The sequence below is a fragment of the Dromaius novaehollandiae genome, chromosome 15 (assembly GCF_036370855.1).
Source record: "Dromaius novaehollandiae isolate bDroNov1 chromosome 15, bDroNov1.hap1, whole genome shotgun sequence".
Taxonomy (NCBI): Eukaryota; Metazoa; Chordata; class Aves; order Casuariiformes; family Dromaiidae; genus Dromaius; species Dromaius novaehollandiae.
The window spans coordinates 11,877,292-11,901,872 of NC_088112.1; the positions used below are offsets into that span (position 1 = coordinate 11,877,292).

Here is a 24,581-nt window from a genome sequence, read left to right on the forward strand (position 1 = left end):
ATTCGGAGAGCCCTGGGACTCCTAGGGATTCTGTTGGGTGACCTTGGGCGTTATACTGCCTCTTTCCGTCCTTGGTTCCCCATCTGTAAAATCCAGAGAAGAGTATTGACTTCCTTTTGAAAAGCACTGATGACAAGTGTTACATAAAGGCCAGAAATCATTACTAGTTATTGTTGGGATGAGCCGGGGAGGAGCGCATGCAGAGATGGAAAAATACAGGGAGGACAGAGAATGCGAGTGGCAGGAAGTGGTGCACAGAGGCGCAGGTGGGCCGGAGCGCTCGTTGCACAGGGCCCACCTCCCTGCAGCTCTTGCTGCTGTCGGGGAGGCGAAGGAGCCGTGTGTGGCACCATCAAGCCTGGCACAGAGATGCTGGTGCTCCCCATAGCTGCCAGCCTCTGCCGGCACCAGACGGACTCCAGAGCATCTGATCCCTGGCAAACATTTGGTGGAATGTCGTGGCAAGCCCAATGTCCACCTTACGGTCCCAGCGGATGGTGCGATCGCTGATGTCCCCATGTCTAGGCAGAGCTTTGGGGCAGGACTAGGAGGGCTGCAGCCCTGCCCCATCCCCCGGTGCAGTACAGAGCATGGACATAGCTGGTCCTCCTCCGACTGCATTTGTGCTCGGTGCAACAACTCGTGATGCCAGTTCAGCTGGGACGGCCCCATACATCTGGCCATCTGTGCGGGGTCGTAGGACACCGCTGCGCCCCGGCTGCGCACTGGACAAGAGAGTGCCTCCTCTCCCAGCTAATGCCTACGCCTGGCCCCCGAGCCGCGCCGTCCTCCTCGCCCACGCTCAGCCTCTTCCTGACATCTAGTGGGAGCAGGGCAACACGGCAAAGGGAGCCGCCGCCAGCTCCAGCCTCCTGCGCAGCGGGCACACACCAGCTGCACCACCCGGCAGGGCCCGAAACCTGGGCCGCCAGAGCCAGCGGGGAGGGGAGAGGCTGGGGGGAGAGGGGGACAAAAGAGGAAGCCTTCCCCCTCCCCCAAATAAGGAGGGAAGGCATTTCTGTAGCCTGACAAGCTCTGCCAGTTCGTGTTGGGCTGACCGAAGAGGCTGCAAGGTGCATCTGCTCTGTCCAGTCCCAAGAGGCGCCTCCGGCCAGCGCGGTGCATTTACCTGCTGTGAACATCCTGGTGCTCAGTTATGCCCAGCACGGGGTTCAGCTGCAGCCATAGTTTATGCCCCGAGCTCCAGAGGATGCAGTATCATCTTCAGCCACCGCAGCTAAACCCCAGAAGGACGATGGATCAGGGCCTGCAGCAGCTCAGTGGATCCTCTTCTCCTCGAGAGGGCTGTGGCTTGTTTTGTTTTTAAACCCTCTTCTGTAAACAACAGTGGCTCCTTTCACACTTCCCCCCCGCCCCAACTGCAGAGTGGGAGAAAGCTGGCAGCTGGGCTGTTCCCACAACAAATTTCTTTCCTTTTTCTTCACCAGGTAGAAGAAAGCCTGGGGCCCGGCCCCAGGAGGCTGCGGTAGAGCCGGGCTTCCCTGGGGCACAGCCTGGCATTGCTGAAAGAGAAATCGGAGGTCTGATTCTTCATGGAGCCCATTAGCAATGGCCTAGCAGAGACCCTGCTCTGAGACATGGGACGTTTTAAGGGTGCCTACACTCTTATGCACTCTCAGCCCATTTGCATCCCCTCCATCCCACCAGCGCTGCTCCGGGCTCCCTGGCACAGTGCAACGCAGAGGGAGGTGGAGGACGGCCATCTGACTCATCCCCATTCCTGGAGGCAGGAACAAATGTGCTTGGCAGCATTCAAGGGATAGGCACTATGGAGGACCTGCCAGTTGGCATCTCCACCAGCCAGGTCTGCCCCGCTTCCCATCCTTCCCCAAAGTCTCTAGGTGCAGCAACAGGCAGGAACCAGTCCTCTTGGCTCCTTTTCACACCTCTCTTTCCCGTCCCCTCCCCCTTCTTCTTCTTGCTGTTGTCTGCCCTTGCCAGACTGTGTTCACTGGGTGCTTCTCAGGTGCCATCACATCACTTCTCTGTGTGCCCCTGAAGCTCTCTGGTGAGGCACTAGCGCTTTCATCAAGAGCCTTGTGCTCAGTGTGCAACCAAAAGGTCAAACACCACCAACAAAACAAACAAACAAAAGCCTTTATTTCAATGACCAGGCAGAACACTAATACAAACTCCAAAGGCACTCCAAGCAAACTGGAGAGATTTGCACAGGTCCCTTCCTGAAACAGGCCAGGCAGAAGTGGCTCTGGGCCCTGGCTCTCTCCAAACACCAACCCGGAACCCTCCCAGCACGGGGCAGCCACACGCTTCCCCCTGCATCCCCACCGCACCATCCTCTCCTCGCTGCCCAGGCAGAGCTCCTGCACATGGCAAGGCAGCAGCTCAGAGGGCACACAGGGAGCTCTGGGGGGTCACTGGCTGAAAAGACAGGAAAAGAAAGGCACTTCCCAAAATTCAGTGGTGGGGAGCCAGCATGCTCTGCCACCTGCATGCAGGTGCCCTTGGACAGCCACGGGGAGTCCCACCATTGCCTCTCCTGCCTGCTCCAGTCAGACAGGCTGCAGCCCCTTCGAGGGAGTCACACTGTTCTAGAGAAACAGTGGCAAAATGGGAGAGGACATGGCTCAAAGGTAGAGGAGCAAATCCAGCTTCATATTACCCTCAGCCAATCTGCTCTCCCCATGGTCCCTCGGGAGCAAGAGCTCAGCTCAGTCCAACCCTCGCTCCAGGGAGGCACTGTGTTGGAGAGGAAACAGTGAAACCTCTGGATCCCGGAGAGAGGGGGAAGGGAAAAGGTGGTCACTGGGGGCAGGTCCGGGGTGGAGCCCCCTACCCCAGAGGTCAGGGCAGACTAACCCAGGCGGGAGCAGGACCCAGCACTCCCAGGGCACAGACAGATGCTGAGATGATTCAGATGCCGTAAAGAGCACTGTAGCCCCAACCCAATTTTCTCTCCCACACACATGTAACAGCTCACAGAGCCCCCAGATGGCGTGTGGAGCATATGGGAAAGACACAGATAAGATTCTGGAAAGAGTTTAATCCAGTGACTCGCTAAGTGGATATTATTCCTAAATTTTAACTCAAACCCACTGAAATTATGGGTGGGAGACAAAAATCCCAAACCTTCAGGATTTCTATGGAGGAGAGCCCCAGCCTGCATGGGCAGGAGTTACTCTTCCCCCTGTATTCAGCAACGAGCAGCAGCCAGGCATGTGCAGCCAGCACCTTCTCCCCAGCGCTGGCGACCAGGTCCAAAACTGCACTCTGAGCCCAAGCAGGATCCAGAACCACCGTCTTTGAGCAGGGAGAAAAGCCCTAACACTACCAAACCCCTCCCTTCCCACAGCACATTTCAGGACGGCAGTATCCCTGGCCATCAGGCTAGGCAGCCATGGCATTCCCGCACTGCTCCGTACCGGGGATGCTCCCTGCAAGTCCGGCATGGCAAAGACAGCCAGGGAGCCAAGGACACCCAGAGGAAGGGACGTGTAGACCAGGATGTGCTCGGAGAGTCTCTTCGCTGCATGGCCAAGGAGACTGTCAGAAGCAGAACTGTGAGATTCAGATTGTTTCATCTACCCTTTCTTCTAGTCTGAAGGACAGTCAAGTCAGACTTCTAAACGGAGGCTGAACCTTCAGCACCCGAGGTCTGGAAAAGCCGCAGGGACCTCTCCGCATCCCAGCACAGCCTCTCCCAAGCTTCTAACCACCCTCCTCCCTCACTGTGCAGGGCAGGCCCTTTTGAAGAACATCATAGCTGTTTAGTAAAGAGGAAGACCCAAAACCAAGGGTGTCCTGGTGCTCATTCCTGTGCCCTACAGAGAGACTTCCTTGGCACCAAAGCAGCTCACCGAGGGATTTTGGTTCCCAGGACACAACCCAGTTTTCTGGCCTCGTCCCTGCCATGAGACTTGCCACCTTCCCTCCCGGTGGCACAGAGTGCCTGCGGCACCAAAGCGGCTTACATGGACGGCATGGTATCACTGCCGGCTGCCTCCGCGCTCCCAGGGAGGCAGATGCCTGGCTCGTCACTGAGGTTGCTTTGGGGGAATCCAACCGTGCTAAAACCATGAAGAAACACAGAAGGAGACCAGCTAGGTGAAGCTCTCCCTGGCGTAGACTGCGCCAGGCACACAGCAGGCCCCTCAGACCTGGCCATGGGGGCCATGCGGGAGCCCGCCGGGGTGGGCATGCAGCAGCGCCGTGAGGATGCGCTGCAGCTGGGCCAGGCGGGCCCGCAGAGACGTGGTGGAGAAGAGCGTCAGCTGGTAGGATGGGTCAAGGGGCAAGACGGAGATGAGCCACCAGCACCAGGCTGGTCCGTCAGCAGAAGCCTAATGGGGAGAGAGAGGAGAGAGAAACGCCCACATCAGGCAACAGCAAGGCAGATAAATACATGGTCTTTGGGCAGCATCTCCGATAGAAAAAATGCACTCCTGTCAGTAGACAGCTGCTGCAGCAGTGCCAGCTTTGGCTAAGGTATTCATCTGTCTGTCCAGGCTCGAGACTGCTGGATAAAGGAATTCAGTTTCCAGAAGAACAAACCCCAGGGAGTCTCCAGACACAGCTGTAACCAGGAAAGAGTCTATACTAAAGAGACAGAGAAATATCTTGTGACTCTGTCTTAAGACAATTGCTTTGCTAAGCACAGGCCACGCTCTCCTCTGAGCCCGGGCTGCACAGCCCTGCCGGCACCTTGACGTGGCAGCACTCACACCCCCTCTGCCAGCCCAGGCCCTGTGACAGGGCTCAGGCTCCAGCCAGCGCTGGAGGCAAGGGGAACTTTGTCTTTCTGGGTGTTTGCTTCAGCATTATTCAATTGCCCTAACAACGGCAAGAAAGTACAGGCCAGATGGGCACAAGACCTGGGCAATGCTTTTGGAAAATGCTCCTTCAGAATGTAAGCCAGTTTAAGAGGGAAATATTCTATTCAGATGAGTGAAGCAGAGTCATTTTCTAGTTTGAGCATGGCATTGGCATGACTGCTGCCAGGACAGCTCTGACTGAGGGACAGGCCAAACACATGTAGAAAGAATGTATCTGCAATGGTCCAGGCAGGAAACTTTCTTCAAAAATCAATGACATTCCAAATCTGAATTTGTCAAAGCAAGTTAATTGGATTGGATAATTGGATTCTGTCTTCTTAGAGCCATGGCTGGCACGAGAAGAGATGCTTTCTCCAACGAAAAGATGAGAAGAAAGGAGACCACAGACTCAGAGTTGTAGGATTGGTTGGTTGTCTGGGTTCCCCCCCACCAATGTTTTCAAATCCAGGCAGTTCAGTTTCTAGTTTGACAAAAGGCCTCAGGGAAAGCTTATAAAACTCAGTGCTTGGTTTCCAAGAACAGTTTAAAAACACAGAGAAACATTAAACTGTTTTAACAAACAAGTCCTAAAATACCTCTGAGTAAGAAGTGCAGTAAACAGTAAAAAGTAAAAAACAGGGTCTGTTTTTTCTCATCTTTCACCTCCAGGGCCTTTAGGACCGTGAGAGCCTTGCAGGGAAGCACACGCTCCTGGGCAGCACGTGCCATGGTGCTGAGCCAGACCCGCAGCTGGAGCACTGCCAGGCCAGCGCGAGTGCACCCAGGCACAGAGCAAAGCTTCAGCGCCAGCACGGCAAGCTCGGTCCCACTGCCCGGCAGAGCTCAAGCAGCCTCTCCCAGGAAGCACTAGGCTCCCAGCACACACATGGCTTTGCTTTCCTCTCCTGCTGGGATGTGGGGAGATCTCAACTGTGAAGCCAAAAAGCGTCCTGTGTCCTTTCTTCCCAGCTGCATGCAAGGCAAGCCTCCCCTTGTAGCAGAGTTTCCTGTGCTCCGGTGCTGACACTCTCCCAGTTTGGCCCATCTGGCTGTCATACACACACATGCACATGCGCTTGCAGTCCTGGGCAGCTCAGCCCCTCTGCATCTCCACCTGCTGCCTCACATCCCACAGGCGCAAGATTTCCACTGGCTGAAAACTGACTACAGAAAGCTGAGGAAGAGGAGGGATGGGAGCAATCAGTGCATTGGAAAGCACACCTACAACGAGACTGCACAGGAGCTTACTCTGCTGGCTTAGCAAAGAGCTTCCAGATCCTCCGAGCTCCCTCCTGTGACAGCTTCTGCCATTAGGTTCCTAGATGCCTCTGAAGATGTGGTGGTCAATGCAGGAACAGCTCTGATTCAAAGGCTCTCTAAGCACCCTCCCTATTTAGGGCATCCTTTCATCCAGGTGTTACCTGGATGTCCTCCTCCTTCTCCGGCAGGGGTCCATGCTGCATCAAAATGTGTCTGGAGGCAACATCTCCATGCTCACAAAACCTCTGAGCCAAATGGTAGGTGCTCTCATGCAGGCACTGCAGCTCCTCCAGCTCCTCCCCGGCCACCTGCGTGGAGGAAAGCAGAAAGCAGGGGGGGGATGTGCATGGGGAGGAGGAAGACAGCAGCTCACACCTGACAGAGGAGAGGCCATTGGGCAAAGAGCAGGCTTATTCCTGCCACATCCACCTACAGCATCTTGTCTGCTCTCCAGAGTGTTTGCTGAGCCTGAGCTAGCCACAGCACAGAGCAAGGGGAGGATTCATGCACCATAACCTGGCTTCACCATCCATAGCCAGGAGCTCCCAGGTTTTTGCAGTCTAGGTGGCCTGTGCTCCACATTCAGCTTTGCATTTAACTCCAGTGCAAGGAGGCCAGCAAAGATAACATGACTGGAGTCTGTGCTTGGGTTCAGCTGGGATTCAGTATTGATGGGTGCCATCCGCCAAGACAGACAGCCACCCTGTGTCCCAGAAACATGCCCATCAGGGTGTTCCCACAAGGCAGAACTGCCTCCCCTGGCTTTGTTCCCCTGCCATGGAGACTTCCACCCTGGTCCTGCCCTCACCTTCTTGTCCTCCAGATACTCAATATCAGCAGTGTTGTAGCCATCTCTGTGTCCCCGTCTCAGCACTCGGAACCGCCGCCTCCCTATCGTGTCCACCAGGGATCTTCCATCTGCCAGAAACTCAATCTGTTGAATCTCCAGCATGCAGCCATAGTCGGAAAAGCTGGGGTGAGCAAGGGGAGAAAAGAAGGCATGAACAGCTGTGGGAGAGCTGCTTTTACTGATTACACCACCTCCACAAAGGAGAAGCCTCAGCGACAAGGGGGCTGGGAGGGTGCAAATTCAGAGAACAACTCTGTTGAGTTATCACTCACTGCTAGGAGCGTAGGGAAGAGAGCACACTGCCTGTGCATGCACACAACTCCCTTGGATTTGCCCTACACCAAAGTGACTCAGATCTTCATTCTGCCCCGACATCCAGAGGTCCTGAACAAACCACCCCTTGCTGAGACATCCTCCCAAAGCCCAGAGGCCAGAAAATTCTATCAATCTCATTTCACTAGAGAACATTCACTGGATCACCCATATAAAGATACGTATTTGTCAGAGTACTTGAGTTAGTAGCCTAGAGATTCAGCCCACCTGAGATCTGGAGGTGTCACTACACATGCAAATATTGCCACATGGCATTGAACAAAAGCCCATTTAGCCCAGTGTCCTGTTTTCTCATAATGACCAGTTGCAGCTTGTTAAGGGCAGAGTATAAGATATAAGACAACTTTAAAGTGATCACTAACAGAAGCTGGAAGACACAGCTAGACAATCATGCAAGTCACAGAATTCTCAAGTTGTTGCTAGACCACCACGTTTAACAGTCACTGATGGCTCTGCCCATCCACTTTTGATCCTGTTCATTGTCTGGCCTGTAGGACATCAGGAGGCAGTGAGCTCCAGTTTCACTTAGTACTGTGTGGGAAAAGCACCACCTCCCTGTTGATTTTATCTGTGGGGGTGCAGCAGGATATGAAACTGCACCCTGTTCCTCCTCTCCACACTACTCAGGATTTGAGAGACTTCCAGCTAACTCCCCCTCTGAGCTGGAGTCCTCCTGAATGGTATGGGGTGACTTAGTGCCTCTGTAAAAATGCACCAAGTGAGGTAGGTGACTCCTGGCTGAGTTATCCGGAGACCCGCCAGAGCTGCAGGCTCAACGCCCACTCCCACAGCCCAGCGTAGCACCAGGTTATCTTCCTTTCTGGTGAGATAACACCAGCTACACAGCTTTCTGCATGCTCCTGGAGGGCAAAGATGCTGGGACTGACGCAGAGAGGGGCAAACCAGTAGTGCGTGAGAAGGGCAGGGGGGAGATGCCTTGCCCTGGGACTCACCTTTTTCCATTCTCGTAGATGCACATGCCGAACCTCCTCGTACCGGTCTCCTGGCACCGCCGTATCATGAGGCGGTAGCGAGGCTCAAAGACATGCAGAGGGCACGAGATGCCTGGGAAGGACATCGTGCATACGAAGATGGGGATGTTCTTGGTCAGACTGAAGGAGAGGAGGAAGGACTTGAGACCCCTCTGAGACCTTCAGAAACAACTCCCACTGAGCCCCAGCTTGGACCCTGGCTGCCCTCCTGAAGCAGATATGCAGGTACTTTGCCCCAAAAGAAGGGATACTCTGGCTCAGACAACACTAAAGCCTCTGCTTGGCTCACCAAGAGCCCAAGGACAGGCTCTGCCCACAGAACAGCCCCCTGAAGAGACACTCCCTCATTCCCATATGCTCCCAGGCACATCTGGACCCTCCCAGCAGTGCTGTGCCACAGTCCTGGAGGCAGGACAGGTGCAGCTCAAGCAGACCCAGGCCAGAGCAATGCTACATGGTGCAGGCAGCCCTCTCCCTGCCTCTGTGCGTGCACACATGCACCAGAGAAGGTCCCTGCTTACTTGGAGAGCTCTGCCATCTCGGCCTGGTGCAGCTCTCTCCGCTCAGCCAGCTGGGAGGGGAAGGTGGCCAGCATGATCTCCTGCAGCAGCACAGTGGGGTTGTAACTTCCAGCCTTTAGGTACTGAAAGAAATGAAACCCAGAAATAGGTTGTATAAGAGCAGGAGGGGAGCTGCTGAGGCCCTCCCAGGCTCCCAGTCATGCTCACTTTTATAGGAGCTGAGAGTAATTTTAGATCAGAATGTCACGGATAAAAGTGACTCATGTGATGCTCTCCAGCTATCTAGCAGGGCTGGAGGTCAGATCCACCAAGACCTCCAGGCACAGGGAACTGATCTGGTTCAGACTTAGGGTCCATCTAACACAATGTCCTGTCTCTGAGAGCGATGCAGTCCTTGTATGACAATCTAATTTCCCTGATGGTCTCATCTGAATCCCTTCTCATTAAAGATTAAACCAACTCTCCAGTCTAGGAGGTTTTCCATCCATTTCCATTTTTAAAGGTTATAAGTATTAACTTTTTGCTCTCTAACTCTGTCCTGTTTACAATCTCACTCAGTAACTATGGCATCTTGTGGAAATGTATCCCTCAGTCCTAATTACAAACTGAGTGGTCTATCCCATGTTAGTGAGGCTGATACCCCCCCACCAGGCAGCCATTCACAAGCGTCACAGCTTCCCACCCGAGCCCCAGCACACCGACCACAGCCAGAGCCAGCCCACCCCAGCTCTCTCTCAGGCTCCATCCCAGTGGACAGTGTGCCCTCACCTCTCTCAGGCTCTGTTTGCAGAGGGGGCAGTTGGGCCTGTGGTCCAGGCAGCGTTCAAGGCACTCCTTGCAGAAGGTGTGCCCACACGGTGTTGTCACTGGCTCAAAGAACATCCTGCAAAACAATCAAAATCAACAGATTGAAGAGAGCCAGATGGGGGGAAAGGAGTGCATGTTGCACCACTCCAGGCTCCTGCAAGGGAGGACCATGAGACCCGGAGACACACACTCCGCATAGCCTCTGTTAAAAGGGCTGGGTACTCTTGAAGCTGTCACTCCCCGCCAGGCCTGGCCCTGCACCCTGGTTTGGAAACCCCAGGCTGGTCTGGGCCCCTTTGCATAGCACTCCTACAAAGCAGTTGGGCACATTTGCTTGGCAGAGGCAGAGGCTGGCGCTGCAGGAGTTCAGCAGACCAGGGCGGGCAAAGCTGTGGGTTCAGCTTCAGGCTATCACTAGTCTAGTACCTGTTCCTCCTCTTTTGAAATGCTCTGCTGAGAGTAAGAGGAAAACAGGTCTCAAACTTACAGTCCTGTGGGATTTTGCTTCTTGAAGCAATGAAGCATTTCCCATGTCTCCTTCTACCATTTCAAGGGACACATGTTGACTTTAGCCAGCCTTCTTCACTAAAGACAACAGTGCTGCATGGTAAGACACCACTGAAAGCTATTTCATGCTGTGTTTCCCACACTCAAGCAATACGCAGCTATGAAACTTGCCTTCACTAAAGCTGCATCAGCTAAGCTTTGCTTATCGCTCCTGTTAATTATAAAGTTCCTACTAACTGGTTTATTCTCTTAATCTGAAGTCTTGGATCAGACTGTTGGACTTGCACAATGCTGTAAGCCACATCAAGTGCTTCCTTCTCCCCTAGCTCCAAGAGCAGAGCAGGCTGCAAGTCACTCAGGTTGCTCACAGGTTGCTCCAGGATCAGAAATGAAGGACTCAGGAAAGCTCTGCTTGGAGGAGATGTTACAAGACTAGTGGAAGTCACCTACTGGAGGTAAATTGTTACTTCCTTCTTCATTTACCTTCTGAATCCCAAATCCTCCTGAGCATGACATTTCCCTGCTCTCAGATGAAGCAAGAGATCTAAATTCACCTAATTCAGACTAGATATAGCTTTGGTCTGGCTCCTGCCTCACAGGCAGTCATTCCCCCATGCTATACCCAGACCTGGAAGACATTGCTGCACAGGAGACCTTGACCATCCTGCCCATACAGCAGTGAAACACCCAGCCCTCTGGCAAGCGTGTACTTGCACAACTGTTCAAGGTCCTGGAACACACAGTGTGATTTCAACATGCCCTTCAGCAGCATGTGCTCACTCACAGGCACCCAGCCCTTCCCTGGCCTGGTAGATGGACACATGCTCTACCCCAGTCTCCTCTCCCACCTCCTGCGTGCACAGAGCTCATCCGACTCCCCTCTTCGGGATTGCAGTGGCTGTGTTAGACGGCATTTCCCTGAGGCAAAACCTTCCTGTTCTGGGCTACAGTTACAAAGGGCAATCACCACTTAAGATCTTCCACCCCACTGAATATCCCCACCTCTGCACTGATGTCAGAAGTAATACAGATGTAGACATGTTGGGTCTGAGAGAGTGGTCTAAGCTCTTCCAAGCTTTACAGGGGAAAGCCCACCTCCATACCTTCTTCCTCACTTATCCTTTAACCTGTGTTTCTGCAGCACTAGGGACCAAGCATGCTGCTAGGGTGTAAAGACAGCTCCAGACTAGGAAACCCTGGCAGATGCCTGTTCTTCATCCTGACAGCTCACTGGCTGGAAAACTCACCGTATGCAGAGGGAACACTCCAGGTCGGATATACTCAGCAGGTCCCCCAGGCACGGCTGGTCTCCTGCTGCTGCTTCCTCTTCACTGTCTGGTGGGAGAAAGAAGGAAAAAGTAACATCCCCTAGGAAACTTGCTGAGGCTTTCCTCAGTGTTGAGACAAGCAGGAACCATGACATGGACTGATCTCCTGCCTCGCACAGGCTGTAGGATTTCACCCCGTTCATCTCACCAGGACACTCTGAGCCAGCAGGGCAGGCTAGGGGACAAGGAACACCGGTGAAGCAACTGTTTGCATCTCTGCTCAGCCACTGAGCCCCTGCAGGCTTTGGGCACAGCAATTCAAAGGAAGTCTCCCTGTGACTCCACGTAGCAAAGGGAACAAATGATATCTGGTTTTATCTAGAATTTTTCAAACCAGACCCAAAGGTTTGGTATACTTCCACCAGCTCAATAAAGGGATATTGGATCCCCTCATATCCATACAGTAGGCATGATGGCTGGAGCTGCCCCATCATGCATCCCTGGGATCTCCACTCACTGGTCTGGCACATCGCAAACACTGAGGTTTCAGCACCAAAATGTATTTTAAACAGGCATTTTGCATTAGATGAGATTTTGGTACCTCTGATGACACTCACCCGACAACTGCCTTTCCTGGCTCTCTGCCAAAGCATCCAAGTCTTGCTGTCTCCCCGGCAGGGAAAGGGCAGGCATCAGCTGGCCACCCCCAGGCACAGCTTCCCCACTGCCATCCTCCGTCACTCCCTCCTGAACCTGGGCACAGCAAAGAAAAAAGTCAAACCTGATGCCCCCACCCACTCTGCACTTCACCCAGCCCCATCCACCCGACTGAGCCCTGCAGGACCAGGAAGTTTGTCTGTGCATTATTGTATACTAACCTGTTGGATCTGCTGGACACTAGGAGAGTGAGGCCTTGAAAGACATCCTTTCCTCACTCACATCCGGGAGCCACAATTTTACCTTTTTTTAGGGTGAAACATAAACCGCCCCAGAAGTGGAGCACAGGGAAAAACACTTGCAAAGCAACACTGCAGGAAGGAGATTTGGGCAATTTTTACTGCCTAGAGCATGCACTCATGGGATAGCTGATCTTGCAATTTAAACAGGGGCTTATCCTATCCAAATGTACCACCTGGTACTTGGGTGTTTTTAACCCAATTTCTCCAATTTTCCCCTCCCTCTAAAAATGCCAAATTTATCCTTAGAAGGCAAAGAGCAGAAGATGATCTTCCTTTAATAGCTCCTAGTAGTCTGAACTGTCCTCAAATGCGTATTTCTAATGGAAAAACACTATTAACACCAACATTTTCTACTCTTCTGCTGAAAGCAATGTGACTTATGTTTTAAATGCAATGGGAGTCTGAAATCTTAGCAAAAATACTGCAGAATAAAACAAGAAGAGAAAAGGAAAACAGGATGGCAAACAGGAGGAGCCTTCTCAGGTTCCCCAGTCTCTGTAGCATGAGCTCAGATCATGTCTTTGCTACCCTGCAGGACCTCTCCTTACCTGATCTCTCATCCCATCACTGGGAGATCCTAATTTGGGATGTCCCAAAGGGACAGTAGGTCCCATCGCTGTCTCAGATCATTGCAGACTTTCTCACCTGAGCATACTCTTGTGCAGGGGCGGATGTGAGCCCAGTGCTTGATCCTTCTTCCCCTGCTCGGCGGCTGGATGAGCCCCAGTGGACAGCAGTTGAGAGCTCTGCAGCCACGCTTGGCCAAGGAGAGTCATCCTGCGCGAGGATCTGCAGGGAGAGGACACAACTCAGATGCGATGCCTCAGAGAAAGGATTGGGAAGATGCACAGCCTGCCACACTCCATCCCTCACAAGCCCTAAAACCAAGCCTCTTGCTCTCTGCAGCCTCACACAGGCACAGGGCAGGCTTCTCATTTCAATACTAGCTGAGCCCTCTGTCAAACCAATGCCCAAGCCAGACTAAGGAATACAGTGGCATGAGGCAGTGAATATAAAAAGCATGTTTTAAGGGTTGGAGCTCATGTTCTCTGCCATCCAAAAGGAGCAGAAAGAAGCAAGTGGTCAGGGGCACACGGTCATGCCTCAATCCCCTTTCCCTCCTGGAGGACAAGTGTCCACTCATAGCATGAAATCTCTGTGCCAGGGAGATTGACAGAGGCAGCAACAATGATTTCAGTACTGGGTTGGGTGCTGGCCCAAAATCATCTGCAGAAAAGATCCCAAGCCTCCAGTGACAGCTGTTGGCTGGCTGCTACTGGTGCTGGTGCCACCAACACTGACGAGAGGTCCCCCTCCTGCCTGGCTGCTTGCCCATGTCACCAGCTAAACCCTGCAAGAACCAGAGACTTGCAGAGGGGAGGGCAGTTTTCTTCATGGGCAAACTCGCATAGGGCACCAGTGCCAGCTGCCGTTGGGAACCAGCTCTCAAAGCCGGCCAGAGTGGCAAGACTGGGCTGGGCACGAGTCCTTCAGAGGCAAAGCACATCTCACAGGCTGACGTGAGGGCACAGGAACACCATGCTACAGCTCAGAGCAGAGCTCAGCCTCGGGACAAGCCCTTCCCATGCACCTTCTCCAGCTCGCTCCGAGCAGCAGGGAAAGGGGGACTTAACACAAGGCAGTGCTCAAACTCCAACAGGGCTTCAGCTCTCCGCCCCATCTCCAGAAGCACCTTCCCTTTCCTGAAGAAGCCCTGTAGAGTGAAAAAAACACATGCTGACTACAAGACACAGAGGCAACACTTTTCCCCCCCACCCCTCCCTTTTTTTTTTTTTTAATCTATCAGGACTGCCTGCCAGCTGGTCTGGAGGATCAAAGGCAGCCTTGTTCCAGAAAGAGATGAACAGTGGCTAGATCAGCAGCTCTGAAAATGTATTTTTTCAATCAGAGGCTCGGATGAAGTATCCAACCCAAGGCACAGCTTCCTCCTACCCCAGCCTAGAGAGACAGCTCAGGAAGCAACGTGGCAGTGCCAGCACTCCTCCAGCTGGTCCCCATTTAGCTGGGGATCCCTACTAGTAACACAGGCCTGAGCATCCCTCCAGCAGCCCCTGCCTCTGTTGCCCTGAACACAGCTAAAGTACCCAGTGAGAAGGGAATGGGTGCCCCAGCAAACACTAGGAGGGAGGCATAGAGAGCTCCAGGTTTGGCCTTGCAGTCCCAAGACCCAGTTTAGGGTTAAGGCTCGTGCAAATGTCACTGAAAAGGAAGGTGAGAGGTTGCTCTTTCTTCCCTGCCTCAGGCGAGCTCCTGTTGCTGTTTCCCAACACTCTGATTAAACAGGCACATCATCACACAACTGGTCTTGTTTATAAGCCCACTAGGCCCACTGCCAGCTGAGAACGCTGCCCTTCAGCTCCGGGGTGAGTGTCAAGTCTGGAAGGAGCCTCCCTCCACCGTCCTGCCTGCCCCTAGCCAAAGCTGAAGTATCCAGACACACTGCTGCTCCCATGCTCAGGCTTGTCTTTTTTGCCTACCAGATCCACCCTCGGAGAGAAACCAGCATCAGCACAGCCACGTATCACACAAAAGTTTTCCAAAATGCGACAGTTGCAAAAGCCAAGTAAATAAGCCCTACAGAGGCCTAGAGAAGGGGTCAAGGGCTTCCGCCTTTGAATGCTGAGAAACTGTTGCCAGAAAGTCCTGCACAAATCCACAATCGAGCTCCCAGGCCTGTTTTTTTCAGAGGGCAGCTCAGCCAAAACTTCCCCAGAGCCCCAGGCTCTACGACCCATCCCAGGCTGCTCTACCCATCACTGACACAGCTAGGTGTACTCGCTGTGTGTGTGCCCAAGTGAAGACACCAGGCAGCTCCAGACCTCCACTGCTGGATGGGCCCATCGGTGGGATGGAGCATTTACATCCTGTATTTGCAACTTAATGCGTCATTACTGGATTTGAATAGTGTGTTCCTGAGCAGGATGAATCCAATGACTATGTGAGTTCACAGCCATCGATGAACCATGAGCCAGGCCCTGCAATCAGTGGCTGACAGGAAATTAGTATTAGGACCTTTGGATGACAGGTAAAACATCCACATTCTTCTCTGGAGCTAAAATTTCCCCAGCCTTCTGCCTTCTCCTCCCTCTCTGGTGCTGGGACCGCAGAAGCAAGCTTTCCAAATCATGCCAGGACAGCTAGAAGAAACCCTTTGGGGCAGAAAGAAAGGGGGAAATTCCTCTCATATGGCAAGCTTTGGCTGTAAATAGGACTGTAATACTGGGGGCAGGAGATGTTTGCATTCAGGGAAGGCCTGACAGGATTTGTGACATCCAAAGCAAAAGTCCCCTCTGTGGCTGGAGGATATATCCATTACCACCACACAGCACCATCCAGCCTGGCTATGCTCAAAATGGGTGCAAGATCCCTTCTGGGTTCAGAGATTAGAGCAGCAGGGCAGCTGCTCTCACTCACACCTTGCTGCCTGCAACCTCTGACATCCCACAGGTCCTCTTTCTCCAAGACTTCTCCCCAAAATTCTCCTGTTATCAGAGCAAGGAGTATGGACAGCTGGTGCCCGCAGCATTCCCTCTGCTCACCTCTCCATCTCCAGGCTTAGCCCTGCACACCACGTCCAGGTCCTCCAGCGCCTCTGGATACTGCCCCAGGGCCACATACGCCTCTGCCCGGCACAGCCGCAGGGAAGTGTCATCTGGAGCTGGAAATAGAAATGCCATTACTTGTGCCACAAGTCTGCACAGAGCCACACACTGAGCTGCCACAGCTGGACAAGGCCCGGGGAGACCTTGCCATGGTGGGACATCTGCTGCTGCTGCATCCCTCAAGCTAGACACAGCTCCTGAGCTCCTCCTCAGGCAGGAGATGGCGGCCTCATAACCTTCTGCAAGGGTGGTCATTTCCCCTGAATATCTATCTTTAAATTTCTTTTTATTTCCCCCTCATTATTCCCCATCTCCCCAGAAAGCTGTCAGCCACAGGGCCCCACTGCTGCCTTGGAGCTCTGTTTCAGCATCTGCTTGTTCACCTGTGATGGGATCTGTGCTCACATCCATCCTTTCGGGATGTAGCTGCTGGAGAAAGGGTGTATCACATACATCCTCCCAATGGTGGCTGTTGCCACGGGAGGCTCTGCAACATGATTCACCCTGCAGATCCACAATAACATGTTACAAAACAAGCCAGCAGCTGTGGAGACCTTCATTCACAAAAGCTAGAGAGCCTGCCGGACCCAGCAGTTTGCCACCTCTATCCCAGGGCAGAAGGAAAGCCAGGGGAGCTACAAGGAGGGCTCCAGATCTGCCCCAGCACCCTATGGCATGCCTGCTGGGAAGAAGGCAAAGCTGGTGGACCAACGCCTCCCAGTTCAAGACCTGAGGATGTTTCCAAGCACAAGAAAAGGGTGAGATATCCCAAAATGGAGGAAGGGAATCCAGCACCCAGGTCTTACTCATCCAGCTCGCATGGGAACGAGCTCTCGCTGATCTCACATGGGATCTCCACGGTAGGGGGGAAACCACCTCCTGTGGGTGCTGCTGGCTATGAAAACCTTTTTTCTCCCACCTCAAAGAAACCCCATTGGAACCTTCCTTTCTACCTGCACCATCAATGCAGGGTTGGGGGGGCACAGGGTGCTAGTGAGGCCAAGCAAGCTGTCTAATTAAATCAGCACCCTCAACACCCATGCAACACAGCTTACAGAAGAAGCCAGGCGTGGTCATGTTTGTGGGTTTGACCTGTGGAAGATTCACAGACCCACCCCGTTATATCACAGTTTGCTGTGGAGACGGCCTATATCCAATGTGCTGCTGACTTTCCTAGCTAAGGCAAGGGGTCAATAAACCCAGTGCCGCATCTCACCCAGCACCAAGCAAGCTGCAGAGGCAGGTGGCTGCTGAGGGCTATGGTGCAGGTACCTGCTTCTGGGGCTGGGAGGAAGGGAGGGACACAGCTGTGACCCCCAGTCCCTTGGGGAGAAGGACTTCATGCTCCTGCCAGCTCCTGGCTTTCTCCAGGATGGCCAGGGCAGCTCAGGCAGTGCAAAAGGCCTTAGCCACATGCCGGGGCAGCACTGCTGAGACCACTAATTCAGCTGGGAGCAGCGTGGCCAGGGTACCATGATCAGACACAAGCTGCACCATAGGTCCTCCTCAGCAACCTATTTCAAGGTTGAAATGCGGCTCATTTTACCTTGTGAAGACTCAAAACCCAAGAACAAGGGAAGCTGTGCAGGCGTCGTGATGGAAGTGTTAAACACTTCCCCATCCTCTCTTCTCAGAGAAGAGGAGCCAAGGCACAGGCTGCAGCCAAGAAAACCCTCCTCTCCCCCTCCCTGAAAATCTGAGGCCAAACTTGCATCATAAGTGAGGAACCATTTTCAGGCATTGGCACTTCATTTACTGTGGCAAAGGGTTTTGCAGAAACGCCTTGCTGAAGGGTTGGCAGCTCCTATCTGGGCAAGAGTCGGGCTCGTACAGCCCAGCCAGCACCAGATACAGCTTTGCAGGTGACGTTCTCCACTCCCCCAAAACCTGCCTCTGCTGTCACCATGCCCAGGCTCTCTACAACCCGCTCAGCCGCCCGCTGCCTCTTACCACAGTGCAAGAAGACTCTGCCCAGCTATTGCCTCCTTTTGCTCCCCTGCGCGGCATGGGGCATGGCGAGGGCTTGCTCCCTGATGGCAGCCAAAGGCGGCATTGCCATCCAGGCAGCAGCACCTTGCTCCCTGAGCCAGGGCTGCGGCTGGCCACGCTAAGCCGCACAGCGGAGCAAGCCATAAGCTCAGAGCTTATTTTCACTTATGATCTTAGCCAGGAGCTTAGGGCTCAAGTCAGGAAAGCTGGGAACCTACTACACTGCCCCCCATTCCGCAAGCACAGACCTAGAGACAAAATACTCCAGCACTTAATGATAGGCAGAGACAAACAGGTACAAAGTCTAGAGGCTTATTTTCCACATGAGCAAGTGTACGCTTGAGACATTTGCACAGGCTAGCAATAAAGTGACGGGTTTGGTGAAAGTAAGATGTGTAAAATTGGGCTGCAAATTCTGCATTTCTCTTCTGCCACAGCTATTTTTGATCTATGATATCATTAGACATTAGGGACATCAGCCAGCTGGCAGAGCTGGCAGCTGATGACGGATTGATAGCGCTCTCCAGACTCCCAGCACATTAGAAGTCCTCCTGTGTTACTCGTTACAGTGCACTTCTTTGTTCACTTAGAAAAAACAGAAGATAAAAAGTTGGCAATTTATTTTAGACATGCAGCCTCCCAAGCAAGGAGAGCTGCTCTTTGGGCAGGGCTGGCTGTGGGTTTTGTACAAAGCCAGAAGTAACAGCTCCTGACAGGGGACTGCTTAGCAGGACACCGCAAGCTGGTCCACAGAGCTACAGCAAAAACACATGCTCTTGTGGGTGCAGCACTTATCAATGTTAAAGTGTGAAGAGAAGAGCAAAGGGCAGCCCAAAAGAAGCTGAGAAGCCTGGAAGTGGTCTGCAGACCACAAAAGTTGAAAAATCCCATCCCAAAAGCACCACCCACATGGCAGAGTTCAAGCAATACCCATTTATAGGAACTGTGGCTGTAATTCCCTTTTCCTCTTTGCCCTAACCCCAACTTCCCTGTCCTTTGGGGAACTGTGCATGTAGTGGAGAAAGACTAAGGAAAGAATTTGCAACATTTTGCTCTATAATAACAGAGGCTGCTTTAAAGGAGATAGGCAATCATACACCCCAATAATACAAAAAAGTGAGACTGGCAACAGTGAGAAGAGTAACAGACAACCTTGCAGGTATATTTGTTTTGAACAAAGTGCACAGCATGTGAAATGGATGCTTTGGGGTGTTGCATAGAGGGCCCTGCTCCCAGCACCAGAAACGGCTGGACCGCTCGGACCCCGGCTTCAGACATAGCCTTACCCTGGCGCTCGTCAGGCAGCAACCGGGAATTAAGTGTCTGTAACGCAAGCTCGCTGCTGCCATAGAAACACACATCTAGAAAGGACCTTTTACCTCTACCACCCCAACTCCCTGTTCCTCCAGGCACATTGTATAACCCCTTTTACTTAACCAGAACACTCCAAAAAACCTACTTGCAGCCCCATGTTAAAGCAGACCAAGCCCCCGGGCCCAATCCTGATCCTGCAGGCAAATGTCTTGCGGGAGCCTGTCCCAGATGGGGCCGGGGAAGCCCTGTCACACGTGGGGCGAGCAGCTGGCCCCGGAGCCTGGCCAAGGCTGTGCTCTCGCCAGGCTCTTGTGGCTCATACACATCTGTCCTGGACTGGAAAAGTCCCAACGATTTTACATAATTGTCACATCACCCTGGGGCCTGGCTGGGCCAAGCGCTTCCTCTGGCCCTGAAATATTGCTGGACACCCCCAGGAAGCTGCTGAGCTCTTGGCTTTAAACATGCAGCTATTCCTCTCTGTCTACCTGGTTCATGTCCCGTGCATGTGGGCGACAGGGCGTGTGCTGCTCGCTCTGCCCTGCCGCAGCCCGGCCACTGGTCATGAGCAGCAGGGCTTGCCCCCGCCATCCATCCCCTCCAGCAGACCCAAGAAGCCTAGCAGAAAGGAAAAGCACCCCACGGAGAGCAACCTGTGCCTGGGAACATGCCCCACAGTGCAGGGAGAGGAGAGCTGACCGCTCCAAGCGGAGGGAGAGCTCACAGCCTCTGCATCCCGCTTCTGCAGATCTTTCTACAAGGTCCCATTGCTCTGGGGCAGGCTGGGGGCGAGCCCCTCGCACCTACGGACACGGGAAAAATGCCCAGCAGCCGGGTCCCCCCACCACCTCCCCTTCCAGCACGTCCAGGCAGTCCTGACAGCCTCCCCGGGTGTCCCGGCTGCGGCCGCACGGACGGGGCGGGCAGCACGCTGCCAGGCCAGCACGGCCCGCCCGGGCACCCGGCGGCGCGCCCCGCGCAGCCCCGCCCCCGCGCCCCGCTGGGACCCCCGGCCGCGCCGCCCCCCGGGCTTACCCAGCTCGACGCCTTCGCGGGCCGCCCGCAGCCGCGCCCGGGCCGCCCGCCCCGGCGGCCGCTCGCCGCGCGCGCACTTGGCCAGGAGGCCGCAGAGCAGCACGTTGCGCCGCGCCGCCCCGACGCCCAGCAGCCGCAGCCGCTCCTGGCACAGGGGGCAGCGGGCGGGCAGGGCCGCCCCCAGGCACGGCTCGCAGAAGGAGTGCCCGCACGACACGGTGACGGGCTCGCAGAGCAGCAGGCGGCAGCAGGGGCACCGCAGCACGTCCGCGCCCCGGAGGCGGGCGGGCGGCCGCGGGGGGCTGCGGCCCCGGCGGGGGCAGCGGCGCATCGCCCTCGGGCCGGCGCTGCCTGCGGCCCCGCGCGGCCCGGCTCAGCCCAGGGGCCCGGCTCAGCCCAGGGGCCCGGCTCAGCCCAGGGGCCCGGCGCGGGGCGCTCCGCGGGGGCGGCTCCGGCTCCGGCACCGCTCCCGCCCTGCCGGGGCTGGCGCCCGCCGCGGCCCCCCCTTACATAACCGGCGGCGGCGGCGGCGCCGGGGCCTCCATTGGCTGCCGCCGCCGCCCCGCCCCGGCCGCGTTTCGTAACGGGGAGCCGCCGCTGGTCCGCGGCCGCCGGTGCGGGGCTGGTGCCGGGGTCCTGGGGGGGGTTGGGATGCCCCGGAGCCGCGCGGGGTCCCGGGGGGTTCGGGATGCTCCGGAGCGGGGCTGGGGCACTTGGGAGCCAGCCCGCGGTGCCTGCGGGGTGTGGGGCGCTCGGGGGCAGAGCCGGGATGTTTCGGAGCCTGCCTGGGGTGCAGGGTGCTGGGGGTATGCGGGGCTCTGCAGCGCAGGGCTGGGGTGCGGGACACGAGGTGCTCCGGCGCATGGGGCGCCACGGGTGTTTGGGGACTCCAGAGCAAAGCCGGGGCACGGGGCACCAGCGGTGTTTGGGGCACTCCAGGTCAGCCGGAGCTAGTGAGGCTGCAGTGGCTCCTTTGCAGACCCCAGTGTGTGGGGGAAAGGACTGTCCCTCCAACCCAGCTGGGAAACTGAGGCATGGTGCCATGAAGAGCATTCCCCCACCCCACCCCGCCCCGGCGCTCTGTGTATGCAGAGCCGGACCAGCGTGGGGAAAATCCCCTTCACACTTGCAGAGCCCCAGCGTGGGCTCAGTGGCACGAGGGGGATGCATCCCTCCGCTGGCCAGCGGTAGCGCTGAGAGGCCAGCAGCTCTCACAGGGTCTGGGAGAAAGAGCTGAAAGCCGGTAACTCTCCAGCTCTGTAGATCAGACTTCATATAAGGGGGATCCACATACCCCAAAGGCTGTTTTGTGTCCCCGAAAGCAAACCCCCCCACACACGGTGGAAGGGATGCACGGGGTGGGAGATCACCAGTAAGGAGAGCTGGTGAAACCTGTGCCCCAGTAAGGAGGTGGCTCACGGAGATTTGGAGTATGGAGCAAGGCTTGTTTCAAAATCTGCTCTGATTTCATTAAACAGGTCACGAATAGTTTTAAAAGCTCAAAAAGTAAATACTTTGTGTGGCCTTTGGAGGATTCACAGTTTGCTCAGTATCTTTTTAAATCAGCTCTTCGGAGCGGTGAAAGCTCCAGCCCGGGTTAGCAGTGCAGCCCCAAGGACTTCCTCCCCCAGCTCTTGATCCCCTCATGGTGTCTGAGCACTGCTGGGTCTACAGTCACCGCTGGGAGTGTTGCAGGGCTATCCAGGACGCTGCCCTGCAGGGGACAGTCTCCAGGATCCCCATCTGCTTTGGGGCCAGATCAGTCTTTAGCCACCCTCCCAGAGGGGGCAGCCACATCTTTTACCCTGAGTGGTCCCATGGACATGTCTCAGATGTCCAAGGCTCATCCACACCGGACCCAGTCCTCTCGTGTCCTAGTTCTTGCCAGTGCTAGAACCAGGACAGCCAGGGAAACACAAAGCTCCAGGCTGAGAGAGGACGTGAACTGTGGGCCCCCAGACTTCTCAGCCCTCTGCTTTTCCATTTGAGCATCCAGGACCCTCCCCGGGGCCGCTAGTGCACGTGTAGTGGAGGTGCGATTGCCACCAGGGGGTTGTCCCCAGTGTGTTACCCCAGGTTCCCTCTCTGGCTGTGGTGGAAATGGGCTGTAGGACACCCAGAGGGTTCAAGAAGGACACATTTAAGGCCATAAAATGAGAGTGATTTTAGCTAACATGGCTGACTTTGCAGTGACATGTATGAAGAGTGCTCCATAACCTGGCTGTGTGGCTCAGCTTGGGAGCAACAACCCTCTGCCACAGGGAGTTAATGTTGGGTGAGGAGAGTAACGTCCTACGTCACCCCAGCCAGATCCTCAGGGAGATACTGGGCTGCTCCCTCGAGGACCTGCCTTTTTCTGTTCTTCACCTCCTGATTCCCTGAGCAAGCCTCCTTGCACGTGTCGGATCGCCAGCACCTCGTAAACAGCGAGGACATGCTGCTGCCTTTGTGTAATGCAGTTGGAAATCAATCAACCACGACACGCAAATCCATTGGAAACCAGACTTCATTACCGCCAGCGCAAGAACAATTTGTTTTCTTCATTCCACAGAGAGTTGAGCTATTTCTGAACGCCAAAAGCTTTCACTTGTCGCTGATGTGTTTGTGCTGACTCAGTATATACTGGGGAAAAAAAAAAAAAAAAAAAAAAAAAGCTTTAAATGCTTAATGCTGAGCATTTGGCTGGCCAGAGGAGGACTTTGTGTTTTGCATAATGCAGAACAGATCACGTTGACTTTAGCTACTATTTGCAAAGCACAGTAGTTTTTTTTTTTCTCTTACTTAAAGGTGGGAAAGAGCCCAGGGTCAGTTTAGGGCGAGGGAATTTCAGGTATCATTACGATAGAAATGAGCTCCTCCTCCTGTGGCTCTCATCCACACGCTCTGGTTGTGTTTGGGCTCTTGTACAGCCTCGTTAGTGTGGTCCAGATAGTTAACAGCGCAACATGTCATGGGAATCCGAGACTTCATGGCAGTGATTAATTTGATCCCTTTTAGTAAATATTTGCTGCCAATGTTGGTATTCATGTTTGACACATTTGAGATTAAGGAGTGACACAGAGGTGACAGCACCTACGTGTGGGCATTGCCTTCTCTGTGCAGACGTAAGCAACCTGAGTGCTTGTTAGGATATCTTCAAAGGCACCACAAGCAGTTGCTAAACAGGAATATGCGCTGTGAATGTCATGCCCTCTTTTACAGGCAGACATCCCTGCTCCTCCCAAAAGCCTCCCTGTGCACCGATGAGGCAGTCTCCATTAGACCTGCAAGTCCTGTTGCACAGAGGGACGAACCACTTTCCCTGTTTCGAAAGACCAGAAGTAGAAACGCGTCAGCGTCCCTCCCGAAGAGGGAGCGTGGCAAAAGGGGCTGCAGCGTTGCCATCAGCAAGGGCCAGGCTGGGCTGACAGGGGCACACGTTTATATGGGCAAGTGCAGCCTGAACAGGATAAGGCCTTGGGTTTTTTTGTTGTTTGTTTTTTTGCTTGGGTGACCAGGCAAAAAGCCAGGACCAGATCCAGCCGCAACACCTGCGCAGTCCTGCTCCTGCCCCCATGATTTGCAGCACCCTTTTGGCAGTGACATGGCTGGATCCAGGCTTGTCTGCAACCACTGTCTTTAAGACTTGGCCTAACCAGTTATTTTTACTCCTCAGTACATGCAAATAACTTGCAGGGAGCCATTTGCATCCTACCCCTCCCAGCACACCGACAAACACATCAGCCTCCTAGAATTTCTGCCTTCTTTGCACCATAATATTTCTATATCTATATATATTTCTATATCATATTTCTCTATACAAATATATATATTTCAATGACATATCAGTATTATATTGTTGAAATAATATTCAGCCACTAGGTTTCTCCATTTGCCACATACAGTTCAAAGCCAGTCCTGGCAAACCGAGCAAAAGGAAGTGGAAGCAGCTGAGGTGGGAGGCTTTCTGTCTGTAGTCACAGCTTGTCTTTTATAATAAGCACCTTCTCCTGAGTCCTGAAACTCAGCTGGTTGAGAGCTCACAGAAGCCCTGACTCTCAGTAAGGAGGATCAGATGTAAAGAGGGTTAGGGAATTAAAGAAAACTTTAATATTTTCCTTTAAAGAAAACTTTAATATTTTCCTTTCTGAGTCATGCAGGCTTTGCTGGAGGCAACATCGCTCCTAGAGAAATGAGTTGACTGTCACGTGGATTGGCTGGACACAGAGCTAAGATGTAATGTTATCTCATTGCTCATGTAACCATGCTTATGCCTGAAGTCCTGGAAACTGGAGAGATGAGCAGGGAGAGCCCAGATCCGTATCTGGCTCATTTTACTCTCTGGAGCCAAACA

At 54.2% G+C, this 24,581-nt stretch overlaps 1 protein-coding gene across 2 annotated transcripts; it reads right to left on the reverse strand.

Moving 5' to 3' along the window:
* Nucleotides 1–2,099: 2,099 nt before the first annotated feature.
* On the reverse strand, nucleotides 2,100–20,660 carry LOC112994331 (LON peptidase N-terminal domain and RING finger protein 1-like). 2 transcript variants are annotated; one of them, XM_064520900.1, is made up of 12 exons: nucleotides 20,249–20,660; nucleotides 15,848–15,966; nucleotides 13,879–14,001; nucleotides 12,933–13,076; nucleotides 11,946–12,075; nucleotides 11,308–11,395; nucleotides 9,515–9,629; nucleotides 8,747–8,868; nucleotides 8,187–8,345; nucleotides 6,859–7,021; nucleotides 6,212–6,358; nucleotides 2,100–4,319 (listed from the first exon to the last, which is right to left on the reverse strand). In XM_064520900.1, the coding sequence occupies exons 1-12, from the start codon at nucleotides 20,577–20,579 to the stop codon at nucleotides 4,131–4,133; spliced, it is 1,830 nt and encodes a 609-aa protein (XP_064376970.1). In that variant the 5' UTR covers nucleotides 20,580–20,660; the 3' UTR covers nucleotides 2,100–4,130. The 2 variants fall into 2 exon arrangements, with proteins under 2 accessions (XP_064376970.1, XP_064376969.1); XM_064520899.1 differs by having other exon boundaries at nucleotides 11,946–12,081; nucleotides 20,249–20,659.
* Nucleotides 20,661–24,581: the final 3,921 nt, after the last annotated feature.

Bases quoted from the DNA above. Each gene is read 5' to 3' on its own strand.
- LOC112994331 (XM_064520899.1), bottom strand. From the start codon at position 20,579: ATGCGCCGCTGCCCCCGCCGGGGCCGCAGCCCCCCGCGGCCGCCCGCC. The intron at 14,002-15,847 runs GTGAGCAGAGGG...TTCACTCTACAG, and splicing joins CTAAGCCTGGAGATGGAGAG to GGCTTCTTCAGGAAAGGGAA. The intron at 6,359-6,858 runs GTGAGGGCAGGA...TCCTCCACGCAG, and splicing joins AGTATCTGGAGGACAAGAAG to GTGGCCGGGGAGGAGCTGGA.